The following is a 13715-nucleotide window of genomic DNA, read 5'->3' as shown; positions in this document are numbered from 1 at the left end:
GGGAGACGAAAACCCACCGACCGCAGATCGATCGAAAAGACGTTTGTCGGCGCTAGGTGTGAAATTGAATCCGTTATTGTAAGCACAGGGCCACTTAAAAGTCCGTCGTCGCAGCAGTTTCGGGAAATAGGAGTCCGGTTTGGGTAATATTGAATTCCGATTTGTCATAAGAATACGGTAGTCATTGGTTTTCTGAAAGAGTTGAAAGTGCGTTCTCCGTGTGTCATATCACAGCTCTGTCATCAGAATATCTTTTCCCTTGCCCCCCTGTCGTGGTTGACCTTTACTTGGAGAGGCGCCGGTTGAATACGATCTCGTCTGTCTGTTGATGGTGGCGTATGTCGCAGCGGGATCTCCTACAGAGGTTCCCTCCCCTGCAGCGGGCCCGGGCGGGGCAGCTTCTCTACCCGGGGCGGTGCCAGGCCGCCTGCCATCCATCACCATAGTGGCCACGCCAGGTGACTCGGAACGGAAACTTTCCATACTACTGTAGTTTCCACCTGAGCGGAAACTTTCCAGGCTGCCATAGTCGCTGGCTAGGGAGTTCTGAGCGATTCTGTGCCAGCTCCCCTCTTCGTCTTGTACCCAGCTCGTCGGAACGGACATGGGCCGCGGGCATGTCTGCCACCTGGTGCGGGGGTTCTCTCGTCTGACCGCCGTCTCCCTTCCACCAGCGTAACGCTCTCTCTGTATGGCCTCGTAATCCCTCTGTTTTAGACTGTGTTGTCGCGTCAGCTCTGCTCTGCCTGACCCATCGACGTCGTCTGTCCTGAACTCCACCCTCTTTTCCTTTTTGGTACTTGGTGCACTGCTGGTGCTATGAGTTCTCAGAGCGCTCCCAGGCACTGGGTCGCATCGCTCTCGTCTTCTTTCGAATTCCCGTCCCAGATTCTGAGATTTTGCACTGCGAAAGGCTTCTTTACAAGCCTGTCTACTACTTTCTCCTGATGCCCGACTCGGTAAAGTCATGTAGTCGCCGTAGTCGCCGAGTGTTGCGCTTCTTCGCTGGGGAGGAGCGGGCTTTGTCTTTCTCTGTGGCTGACCGCCGGTGGTGCTGTACCCGTCCCTGAATGTGCCAAACCGCGTCGGAGACACGCTCATATCACCATTGAGCGACACGACAGCGCCGGGCCCGAGGTTTTGCCTTGGAAGCGTGGATGCGTGAGTCTGTCCATCCCGCTGACTAAGGGCTTGGTCCACACTGAAACCTCGCTGGTACGTGTTCACGTGCCCGTTCGGAATGCCTCTGCCCAGCGTCAGCGCTCTCACGACCGACGGAGAGATGACATGGTCCTCCCCTACCCGGTGACGCCTGACAAGGCTTCCGTGTTGGGTTTGGTGAACTGCGTTAGTCTGTAAAAGTGGGTGTGTGCTTACGGGATGGGGAGAATGGTTTGGAACGGCAGATGCCTGGATGTTCTGGCGCTCTTGTACAGTCAAGTCGCCGTTGGGGAGATTTTGGCTGTGTGTCGGGCCTCCCGGCGTTTGCCCCCTGCGGTCGGCATGTTCTGTCTGTCCAAGTTCAAAGTGGTGTGGTGACGTCACTCGACCGTTGGGCGGCTCCCGCGCGCTCGGAGAAGGATTGTTCACCTGCGCCTGCGTGTCTCCCTCCCCATCGATGTCAAGCCGAGCCGTGATGGTGTCGATCTGGTCCACAATGCCCCGCAGTTCTGTCACCACCTCCCGCAGCTCGCCAAGGACATTCTCAAGGTCATCGATGACGGTCTTGACCTGAGCCTTCACTTCGGATGAGTTCAGGGCCTTCATGTTGCTTCAGAGCTCTGAAAGAAAAGAAAAAAAGACAGATTCCTGTTCAGCAATCTTACCACGTACCATGACCAACACAGAATCATCAGATATTGCCTGCGTATTCATGCTTCTTTTCCCACTGGTACACTACAGCCATCTTTGATTAATACAGAAGCAACATTGCCCATCCGTCACACATTATGGACAGATAGACACGGTGCAAAGAAGGAACATAAAATCAATGATATTGCAGCAGAGAAGGAAAGAAAAAACCTTTCATGTACAGATCGTGAGGCAATCTATGAGAGATCCAGGTTTTCCTGGTACGCACAATGACCTAGTTTTGTTTCGACCTTCGATCCAAAGCTGGGTGATGAATCCTTATGTACCATCATGGTAATCCCACCAAATTACTCTGCGGCTAGAGAAAGAAATTCTGTCGGCAATAACGAGATAATAAAATCGCTCGCTAATCAGGCTGCGGGCCAGAACATCCATCAATCCCGCAAGATGCACCCAGTGGAGCCGCACACCAGTTCTTAACCTTTGACCTGTAATGCACTAATCCTGATATCCACCCTAATGTCGCAATTCTCATTGAGCAGTGCGTAGGGTAATGGCCATCAAATGTGCATTTCATCAAATTTTTATGACGAGTTAAGAACCCTCGACGAGATTTTTTTCAGAGTAACGCTGGATTTTGTATAATGCAATTCTTTCTTATTTGCAACATATGTATATATATATATGTAGCGCTGTTGATCGAGTGACATCGATATTCTTTCTGCTCTGGTATTAACATCCACAATAATGTCAACTTTCTGATTATTTGACATGGATTTACGTCTCCTGACACTTAGTATGTTTTCAAAGGTCTGGGGGTGGTCAGCTGCTGCTGAAATTTAACTTAAGTAGGAACGGCAAACGGCAAACGAGAGAAGAGTTGTTGTTATCTCCATTAAAAATGGAGGTATTGTTTTTGCTATGTATGTGTCTGTGTGTGTGTGTGTGTGTGTGTGGTTGGGTTGTGTGCGTGCGTGTCTGTGTGTGTCTCCCTGTCAGTGTATGTGTGTGTATGTGTGTGTGCGTGTGTGTGTGTGTGTGTGTGTGTGTGTGTGTGTGTGTGTGTGTGTGTGTGTGTGTGTGTGTGTGTGTGCGTCCACAAGACCCTTTGGTCAGGTTCTAACGGTTGGCCGGATCTCGTCTAGTCTAGTGACCTGATTATTTTCGAACGAAACTGTTGGCACTGTGCCCTTTGGTCGAGAGACTCTGGTCTGAATGACTGATGGCCGGGGATTGAGGCTGGTTCTAATTTGGTGAAGGTCATCATTTACAGAGGATGCTTTATTACACCATTCATCACTTCCTATATCAGTGGGTAAAGCCCCTTTCACACACAGCCGAATATGGCCGCCCGATCAACAGCCGAACTCCCCCCCCCCCAACCATGGTTAGATCGGGATCAAGTCGGCTGGGTCGTTTATTGTCGAGATGTACAAAGAAATTGGATTAATTTATTTATTTCTGTATTCTTTAACCAGGGTAGCACTACTCAGTGACATAACACTGCTTTACAGAGTGGCCCTGGGTATGACACATATATACACGGAAATACAACAATACATACACCACAAACAATATCATAAACGTGATCCATTACACGTAATCGGGGTCATACCAGGTCGTAAGGGAGGGAAGTCAGAGGTCACGTAACTGAGCATACGGTGTTCTGAACGTCTGTATCGACGGTGCAGTTCTAACACCGGGTGCGGGAGTTTATTCCAGCCCACAGCACCTCGATAAGCAAACGTTCTCTTGCCGCATTCCAACCTAGCTTTAGGAAGTCGCAGGGGCTGGTTCATACTGTGTCGGGTGGATGAATCGTCAAAGCTAAACATGAATCCTTGTCAAGGTTGTCACGAATGTAACCTTACTAACAGAACAAAGCGCAACGCATGAAAAATGTTAACTCAATAAATTTTCGACCTGTCCTTTGTACATCCTACTTCTCGGTGAACGTCCGTACGGTCGGAAGGTCAGATGTCAGAAGTAGGGGGGGGGTCATATATCGCAAAGAAATCACATACACGGCCAAAAAATTCGATGCTGGGTCAGTCTTTGATATGTTTTGAACGTTTTTGCTGAATTCATGCCAATGCTGAATTAAGATATGTATCATACATGGGAAAACAAATCAAATTTGCGGTACAGGACAAAAAGACTAAGTAAAACATATATACCAAAGGTTCTGTCCATTTTGTCCAATTAAACCAAATGGAAGATGAATTCCACTTTATCATGGAATGCTCTCTATTCACATTTCTCAAATCAAGTACAACAGATTTCAAAAGACTCGATGTTACAGACAGATTTGGATATGAAATTATCTTTAAATACAATAGCTTACACAATGCAAAAATAGGAAATTTTTTAACAGACTGCTTTGTTATTAGAAAAATACTGAAACCCATGATTAGCCCTACTCGATTGTAACGACATATCAAAGACTTAATATGCTATAATCTAAGTTTTACTTCATAATTTTTGTGTGTGTTGGGGTGTGCTATGTCCAAACGTGTTGCCATACGTGTGACATGTGCCATAGATTGTTGTTTTTATATCGACAAATACTTTTTGGTCATGTTTTAAGTAAATTTCCACACTTTGAATACTTGACAATTAAACAAAAATTTATATTCTTGTTATCATTTGATAAACAAAATTTAACTTCTCATGCAGCCTCATACATTTATAAAATTAAGAAGCGAGAGGAAGTCGAAAAGACTACAATACATTGGACGTTTATATATACATGTAACAGTTATACGTTTTTGTATATGTATATGTGTATGATTGTATTCTTGTGACTTGTGTTTACCCAGTGGGGCAAAAATGTACAATAAAGGTTCATTCATATACAATTGTCGCGCAATAAAGTTCTCCATGCATAATGTTATGCATCATATGGTCTTTATTTTATCAGGACTTGTGGGCCCCTCAAGGCGCCTCCTCGTATCTCACTCCTTTACGGACTGGAGCCGGTCGGTATTGGAGATCAGTATCGTCATGCAAAAGTTCGGCACGCGAAAATCGACATGAAGGATCCAGGAGAACACTGATTCACGGTTAAGCCACAGCAAGTAAATTTTATGGATGACATCCTCCGCAGACTCCAAATCTAATGCGAGCGGGCAAAAAAACAAGGCGGGCCAAAAAAAAAAGATTCCTACATTTTCAAATTTTGACATCATAAACCTTAAATTAAACAAGAAATTATAAATTAAACAAATTTATATGCTAACTGTGTTACGTTTACTGCCTACCATTAAAACATCCATTTCTCATTGAAACAACTTTGAATACTAAAAGTTTTCATTCATTGTACAATCTGTTTTGATTTAGTGGGAACATCACAAATGCACAACCACCATCACATATAAAAGGAATAAAATAAATCACTGCACCACAGTAAAAGACAAAACGTTAAATCAGAGCGCTAGCCTTGTCTTGTCTCCTGTCTTTAAAGATATCTCCCATCCACGTTGCGGCATGGCAACAGACATGTTGCCCATTTTCGGCATGTTGACCACTGTCAGAGGGCAATAATTTTTTTTTCCAAAATCAGGTAAAAATTAATGCGCGCGCTGATGTCATCCATAAAAATTACTTGCTATGGCCTAAAGGATCGTCTGACATTTGCGTCACCTAATCCATAATATCGGCATTTGGATGCAGGGAAGCACAGTGATAGGCACGATAATGCCTGGCCTTTTTCGTTTGAAAAAGACTTTATCCATGATGGCTAATGTATATGTATCGTCGTCAAATATAAGAAGGTAAGAAGGCTAAAGTACTAATACTAGTAGTGCCCTAGGCCTTGTTAATCCATTTTACATTTTATGCTTCACTGTTCTTTTTATGGTCCAACAGAGATCGGACCTTTTCGGCAAAGGTGCAGATATACATAATATACGCATCCATGCTATTAACTTTGATAACTTTTGATAACAATTTCAAACAATGATTTTTTACTCAAAGGATTTACGCTAATACATTATAATTATGACAATTCTAAAAATCTTACAACTAACACAAACATAAATATTTCACGCTATAGATAAATTCAATTTCATTCTAGAAGGTACGGTAAACCCGTACTGCGTACAAATAGGTAAATATATCAAAGAATGTTTAGACCTTAGAACAAATAGCATACTAAGTTGATTCATCTATTGTTTAGTACGCAGGTCAATTTTGTTGTACCCACGTACCAGTCTGTATGTTTACATGTAGTTTAAGACCTTACGAAAGTCGCTGTACTTTTTGTTGTGTCAATGAAGTTCTTGTTCTATGATGATGCATTGTGAAGAATCTAAATTACACTGGACAAGTGTAGTAGACCGGTACCCCATACATATAATACTTGCATCTCTAAGCTTTCTCGTAAAACCCCCCACCGATTTTAACAAGCCATCTGGTGTTTATGTACTAAGGCCACAGCAAGTAAATTTTATGGATGATATCCTCCTCAGACTCCAAATCTAATGCGAGCGGGCGAAAAAAAACAAGGCGGGCCGAAAAAACAAGGTTCCTACATTTTAGAATTTTGACTCAATCATTGTATAAAAGGTTTTGATTCAGTAGGAACATCACATATACACATCACATATCACTGCATCAAAGTAAGAAATAAAACATTAAATCAGAAATTTCTTGTCTCCTCTCTTCATAGTTATCTGCCATTCACCTTCCGGCTTGGCAACAGACATCTTTGCCCATTTTCGGCATGTTGACCACTGTCAGAAGGCAACAAAATTTCTTGTGTTTTTTTTTTCGAAAATCAGGCGAAAATCAATGCGCGCGCTGATGTCATCCATAAAAATTACTTGCTGTGGACTTAGTCTTCTCCAGATAGTTTTAGATTTGTTTTTAATTGTATGTACTGTGTTTGTTGATATGGGCCATGGGCCTGATGCAAATAAATAAATAAAAATAAATAAGCAGGAATTGCCGATAAATTCGTCAGTCAGATGCTCTGCTTTTTTGCTTCAACAGTCGCGCTCTATTCACTACACATCTTGAGAAACAGACTAAGTTAGATAGATCACTTACCAACAGTACGGCGTTTGAAAAAGTGCCAACAAGCTAGCCGAGCTTTTGATATAATAGCCGCGGCGCCGATGGGACTATGCATTGCGCCATGTACATGCGTCAGGCAGCAATTTTCCTCTCTAAATGGCCCTTGAAAGTTGCCCATCGGCTAGTTCGGATCCGTGGATTCATGAGCAGGATATCTCATCGCAGCATCAGAGTAATACCCCCATGCTGGAGGGGATTCCATTATTACTTCATCAAACTTTTCTGATGTTCATCCCCTCTTGCGATACTAGCAGACGATCACAGTTACAGATTCATTTGATGTGCATGGCGAACTGATCTACTCAAACATGTTCTACCTCTCTATCTCTTCTGACGACCAAATCAAAGATGTGCGTCACGGCTTACTAGTTGTTTGATATTAACTGGAATCCGAGGCCCGATATCTTTCTTCCAGCTACTGTGTTTAAAATGTAGGTACAGTGCAGTAGAGGCAATACAGGGATATGCTGTACATGTAAAACCCCTGTACATGTAAAACCGCTGTACATGTAAAATTGATTTCAATACGTTAGATTCTATAGATAAATGCAACTACATTCTCAGGGGAGATATAACCAATACAGTATTCAAATAGGAAAATACATTAAAGAATGTTTCGATTTTAGAGAACACATGTTAGAGAATAGTTAACCTTTATTGTTACATCATACATATACTCTGTACGTAAGATGACGTTATCCACACATGTATTTAGCTTTGTTAGATCTTTAGTTAAGTTGTAGAAGACCATACAAAAGTCTCAGTCTGTACTTTTTCGTTGTGTCAATAGAGAATCTATCTACTAGTATGTAAAAGTAGACCCCTTTTGCGGTTTAATTTAATGCAGTTTTGTTCCTGTACATTATAGCCTCTACCAGGCTTCGGGAAGCGGCTGGAAGGAGTAAAAATTGGGCAAATAGACATATGGTATGCCAGGGGAATTGGTCCGCGCTAGGAGTACAGTTTCCCGTAGTCGAAGTTTGGTAGAGGCTACCAAACTTGGTGGGGTCGTGTGGCGTATATGTGTACCGGCAGAGTGCTCGACTCGGAACCAAGAGGTCCCGGGTTCGAGTCCTCACGTGCCGCCGATCTTGTGCTCTTGGGAAAGGCACCTAATTACACGAATTTCCTCACTTGGCTCAGGTGAAAATGAGTTTTGCATTGTCCCCTGTGTTGGTGGCGGCATTAATATAAGTTGAAAAAACTTGAGTCTGCCGTCACCACGTCTGGTGATTACATGTTGGAATACAAAAAAACAACCTCTGTATCTATAGTACCATCAAACTTTTAATTTTACGCCACGAAACCGCCTGGTGGCGCCGTGTTCGTCAGAACAAAGACGTCCCGGCGATTAGAGAATAAAAGTCTCACAGAATCCACGTCATAAAGTGTCAGTGGTGAAGTCAGAACGCTTGTTAATGGTGACACCCCGTGATGATACACCCGGAGCTCCGGAGCATAGGTGTCATTCATTACTTGTTATCTCCTGGGTGATTGGCTTAATCTGGTATCAGTGTGGACATTCATTTCCGGTTGTTAGGATTCATTGGTACGTAACGCCGCGGGGGTTCATTCAATACCTCTCTCTCCTCTCTCTCTTCACCAACATCATAATTTTGTAGTTTAGGCTACAGCAAGTAAATTTTATGGATGACATCCTCCGCAGACTCCAAATGTAATGCGAGCGGGCGAAAAAAACAAGGTTCCTACATTTTAGAATTTTGACTCAATCATTGTACAAATGGTTTTGATTCAGTAGGAACATCACATATACACAGCCAACATCACATATCACTGCATCAAAATAAGAAATAAAACATTAAATCAGAAATTTCTGGTCTCCTCTCTCCATAGTTATCTGCCGTCCACCCTCCAGCATGGCAACAGACATCTTTGCCCATTTTCGGCATGTTGACCACTGTCAGAAGGCAACAAAATTTCTTGTTTTTTTTTCCAAAATCAGGCGAACATTAATTCGAGCGCTGATCTATAAAAATTACTTGCTGTGGCCTTAGGTAAGGCCATGTTGATTTGATTATATGGATGACATCCGCGCGCGCATGAATTTTCGGCCGTTTTCAAAAAGAAAAAAAAAGTTTTCAACCATACTGTAAATCGTACAAAACAGTTGCAAAATAAGAAAATATATACCGTAAGTTGCAAAAAAAATTTTTGGAAAACTATACCAATGTCGTAGAATGACAAAATCAAACGAAAAAGACAAAAATGTAAAGAAAGAAATGGAGTTTAAGAGTAGATTATTCATCAAACCATACTCTGTGCCATTTCTTCAACCTTCATGATCACGTAGATTTCATGTTGAAAACAACTTTTTTTGCCAAACTTTTTTTATTCGCACGCTCGCATCAGTTCTGGGGTTCCCAGAGGATGTCATCCATATAATCTAATCAACATGGCCTAAAGTAGAAGACGAGGTACATTTTACCGAAGACATTGTTATACGTCTGTATAATGTATTTGCTTCTACTACAGATTGTCCTCTGTATGATAGCGAAAGAAGCATTCTTTTCGATAATGTATTAGGCAAATTTACCCATCTTGGGTATTTGAATAGTATAGAGGCATTTATATTCCTTACAGCCTTCGATAAACCAACTCCTACATTTATACAATTACAAAAAAAAGCGAGTGGACGTGGAAAGCTCTTGCGTATACTAAACATTTATATTGTATATCACTTGACTCAGGTGTAAATGAGTACCTAGCTTCGGTTAGGGACGTCCTCTCGGGTAGGACGTAAAGCCGGAGGTCCTGTGTTTAAGTGAAGTTTATTGCAAATTCATGCCCGGGGGGCTAATTGCAGATTACAAACAGAAAAGAACAATGAAACGTAGTATAAAATAACTAAAATCTACATGATAAAAGGTAGTTGTCTAGCTAGAGCTATAGCTATGTCTAAAACTATATCTAAGGGGTTTGACTTCTCTTTTTTAGACAATGGAAGACGTAATGTCCCACCTTTTCTAAAATTAGTGGGTTTTGGGAGGTTAAAATAAGAATAGTTTTTTCTTTGTAAGTTTAGTAAGAAGAGCCACACCTTGAGCACGTTAAAGATCCCATTATACTTGTCAAAAAATACCCAAAGTTCAAACCTTACTGGTCTCAGGCTTGACATTTTGGAAAGGTGATAGTTACCTGTTATGTCAATCCTTCCACGAATTAGGTAAATCTTCATAAATCATAAAAACCAAATCATGAATCTTCCATGAACGGTACGGTACTACCGAGTTCAGGGATTGCGTCGATCGGCACTCCCTCGAGGGTTCAACCGCTGTCACGTCCCCGTCAGGGATTGCCAATCTAAATGATAATGTCTCTCTCTCTCTCTCTGTAACCCTTCATCCAAATGTCTCCAACAACCGTATGGTTAGACAAGCTTCTTCGGGGCGCCTCAGTTAGCAATTCAATGTCTCAGTACATAAGGCCACAGCAAGTAATTTTTATGGATGACATCAGCGCGCGCATTGATTTTTGCCTGATTTTGGCCTTGGAGAAAAAAAAACAAGAAATTTTGTTGCTGTCTGACAGTAGTCACCATGCCGAAAATAGGCAAAGATGCCTGTTGCCATGCCGGAACGTGGATGGCAGATAACTATGAAGAGAGGAGACAAGAAATTTCTGATTTAATGTTTTATTTCTTACTTTGATGCAGTGATATGTGATGTTGGCTGTGTATATGTGATGTTCCCACTGAATCAAAACCATTTGTACAATGATTGAGTCAAAATTCTAAAATGTAGGAACCTTGTTTTTTTTCGGCCCGCATTGTTTTTGTTTCGCCCGCTCGCATTAGATTTGGAGTCTGCGGAGGATGTCATCCATGAAATTTACTTGCTGTGGCCTAATACACAAGGTGACGCAAGCAATGGTTCACCTTGGGACCTGGTGCTGAGCTTCATTGCATGGCTGAAGCATATACATGAACCGAAACTGGTAATAATTTGCTGAAATTTATGGTCAACTGAATGCCATTTACGTTGTTGGTTGTTAAATTAGATTATTATCATTTGCAGCAGCATTGATGCAACGAAAAGAAAAGAAAAGAAATATCTTTTTTTTATTCCCAAAATTCTCATGTAGCACCGACCATCCCTTTCGATTGCTAGTCTCTTTTTTTAATACCAGGTCTATTTTAGCCCCCGAGTATTCATAGTAAATATTTCAAGTTCAAGTTTCAAGTTTTATTAATAAAATCAGCCTTGCAGCCAGTCAACCAAGCTGAATAACACTGATTTTTACAATTTTGTGCATAGTAAATACCAATACACATTTAACATTACAATACATATACAGACACGTAAACAAACATGTTACAAAGCCACACATGGGCACTGAAGTAAAGTCCAGAGAGTCTTGAAAGTCATTACTGCAAGGACTCGTTGTACAGGCATATTGCCTTGTGTAAGAAAGAGTTTTTCAGTCATATTTATGGATCAAAAAAGACTCGGGAGCTAAAATAGGTCTGGTAACCAGGCTATTTGATTGCGCCACATCAACTGATAAATACATCGCAGCGTTGACCTCCGGGACGAGCGTGTCGGTATTTTACACATACGGAACTGGGGTGAGGTCGTGGCGGGGCACATCGGACCATACATCACCGTGCCTCAGCCACGTCCCACGCGGCGCTCGACTCACGCCTCCCCCGGCGTGATGGATCGATGCCGCCCGGTAATCGCACACTGAGCCGGGCGCATCCATGCGTCTTCTCACGGGGGCTGCAACAAGTTCGACCAACGCCCTCAAACTGACAGATGGACCGCCATTATCATTTTGTCGACAGCCCGTCTGTCAGCTCTGACCTTGACCCCGGAAGTTATTCATAGGATACGGCAGCTCTCATTGGTGGCCGTGTTGATTTGATTAATATATGGATGACATCCTCTGGGAACCCCAAAGCTGATGCGCGGGTACGAATAAAAGATACATTTAGCGAAAAAAAAGTTGCCTATATTATAAAATCTACGTGGTCAAGAAGGTTAAACAAATGACTAAACACACAAAGTACGGTATGGCGAATAATAGACTGTTTATTTTCATTTCTATACATTTTGTTCTTTGGAATTGATTTTGGCATTCTTAAACATAAGATAAGTATGATTTTTCAATATATTTCTGGCAATTTACGACATATATTTGCTCATTTTACAGCTGCTTTGTACGATTTACAATATGGTCAGAGTTTTTGGATGTCATCCATAGTATCATATCATCAAAACCATTATTTCATTTTTTTAGCACCTGGCTGGTACTAAATACTGGTCAGCATACCCTTTTTTCAAATCATCCAAAGAGATCTAGGCATTGGGCGCCTGGGACAGACAAAAAACGTACACCATCTAAAGATGATTCTTCTTGAATGATATATAAATGATCTGTACCAGTTTAGTATGACATTCTGGCCAACAAAAACACATTGTATCTCGTTCACGATTTTAAAAACAAATTAAGCCGGAAAATATGCATCATTTCACCGGCCAATTGAAGGAGCAATTATTCACCTTCGAAAAAGCTATTTCAATATCCCAAAGAATTACTGCACAATTTTGATGGTAACTTGCAGATCCTGCCCTCAAGATCTATTAGCTATCTATTAGGATTGTTGTATAGTTTTTCAAAAGAACACCATCTTGAAGGCATTGACCAACCACCGAATAACGGGAATATAAGAAGCATATAAAAAGTATTTTTCTAGCTCCACTGAAAAAATAATAATTCATTTGGTATTAATACATTGACCATCTACGGAAGGTAGTTGACGAATAGCAGTAATATATATATATATATATATATATATGCCTATCATAGCTATAAAAACGTCATTTTTCTTGCTCCACAGAATTATAAAAGACTGGGTAGTTTCATACACGCAAATATGTAACATACGAAAGCTGCTACATATACAATACATAGCACAGACCACACGAACGACGCCGTGCATTTGGAAGTCTGCGATATGCCGGTTCGAAGAGTACGCAGTACGGGTTACCTTAAATACGATGATCCTCTCAAGATTTGTCTGCTCTCTGACCGAGGAAGATTGCTTCCTTGTCATCCCCTACTCAAGAAGCGTCGTCTTACACCGCTCGTGACGACAAGGATGTCTAGTACACGTCTATCCGAACCCATCTCCGCCAACTCTGCTACGCCTATGGAATGAAAGCCAGTGCCGCTGTAATGATGAAAAGGCCCGTTGCTTGGAGAGTCAGTCTTGCTGGCTGTTGATAAGAACGGTGGCTATAATAATAAGCAGCAGAAGGAAACAGAAGTGGCCAGTTTTAAAACCGCGAGGCTGAATGACTACTGCAGCGGCAATCAACGGCACATGAAAGCAGCGGAGAATTGCGCGGTCCCAGGTGCGGGATGCCGGGCGGTTATTGGAGGCGGTAGACGCCGGGTGGTGTGTGCGCTGCATCAGTTAGGTCCGCTGCAAAATGAATGTAACGGCAGCGAGCGAGAGCAAAGATATGCCGCCATCAAGATTTCGGGAAACGGGGAACGGGATAAAGATCGATAGCTCTCTCCTGGGTACTATCACCGTCATAACAGCTCTCAATTGACCGCAATATTCGCGAGTATCTCACACGTCTTAAAACGCGACTCTGTCACGTTGATGGGCGAAAAACGTATCTTTGCCGCATTACTCATTAGTAATAGCACCGCATATCTTCCTCCGCCCCACCCACTTTCTTTGCAAGACGCACACACACTGTACTGCCAAATGAATTGTCTATAAAGATCTAACGGAAATAAAACCTGCTCATATAAACTATACGACACTTGAACAAAGACACATGGAAGCCGGA

The 13715-nt window shown here is 42.2% G+C and overlaps 1 protein-coding gene across 1 annotated transcript; it reads right to left on the bottom strand.

Moving 5' to 3' along the window:
• Positions 1-202: 202 nt before the first annotated feature.
• Positions 203-12999, bottom strand: LOC109462466. The gene is made up of 2 exons (XM_019759020.1): positions 12899-12999; positions 203-1781 (listed from the first exon to the last, which is right to left on the bottom strand). The coding sequence occupies exon 2, from the start codon at positions 1765-1767 to the stop codon at positions 229-231; it is 1539 nt and encodes a 512-aa protein (XP_019614579.1). The 5' UTR covers positions 1768-1781; positions 12899-12999; the 3' UTR covers positions 203-228.
• Between the last annotated feature and the right edge of the window lie 716 nt (positions 13000-13715).

The sequence above is a fragment of the Branchiostoma belcheri genome, unplaced genomic scaffold (assembly GCF_001625305.1).
Source record: "Branchiostoma belcheri isolate BF01 breed outbred unplaced genomic scaffold, Haploidv18h27 scaffold117, whole genome shotgun sequence".
Classification (NCBI taxonomy): domain Eukaryota; kingdom Metazoa; phylum Chordata; class Leptocardii; order Amphioxiformes; family Branchiostomatidae; genus Branchiostoma; species Branchiostoma belcheri.
The sequence above is the reverse complement of the archived record's forward strand: the minus strand, read 5'-3'. Positions and strand labels throughout refer to the sequence as shown.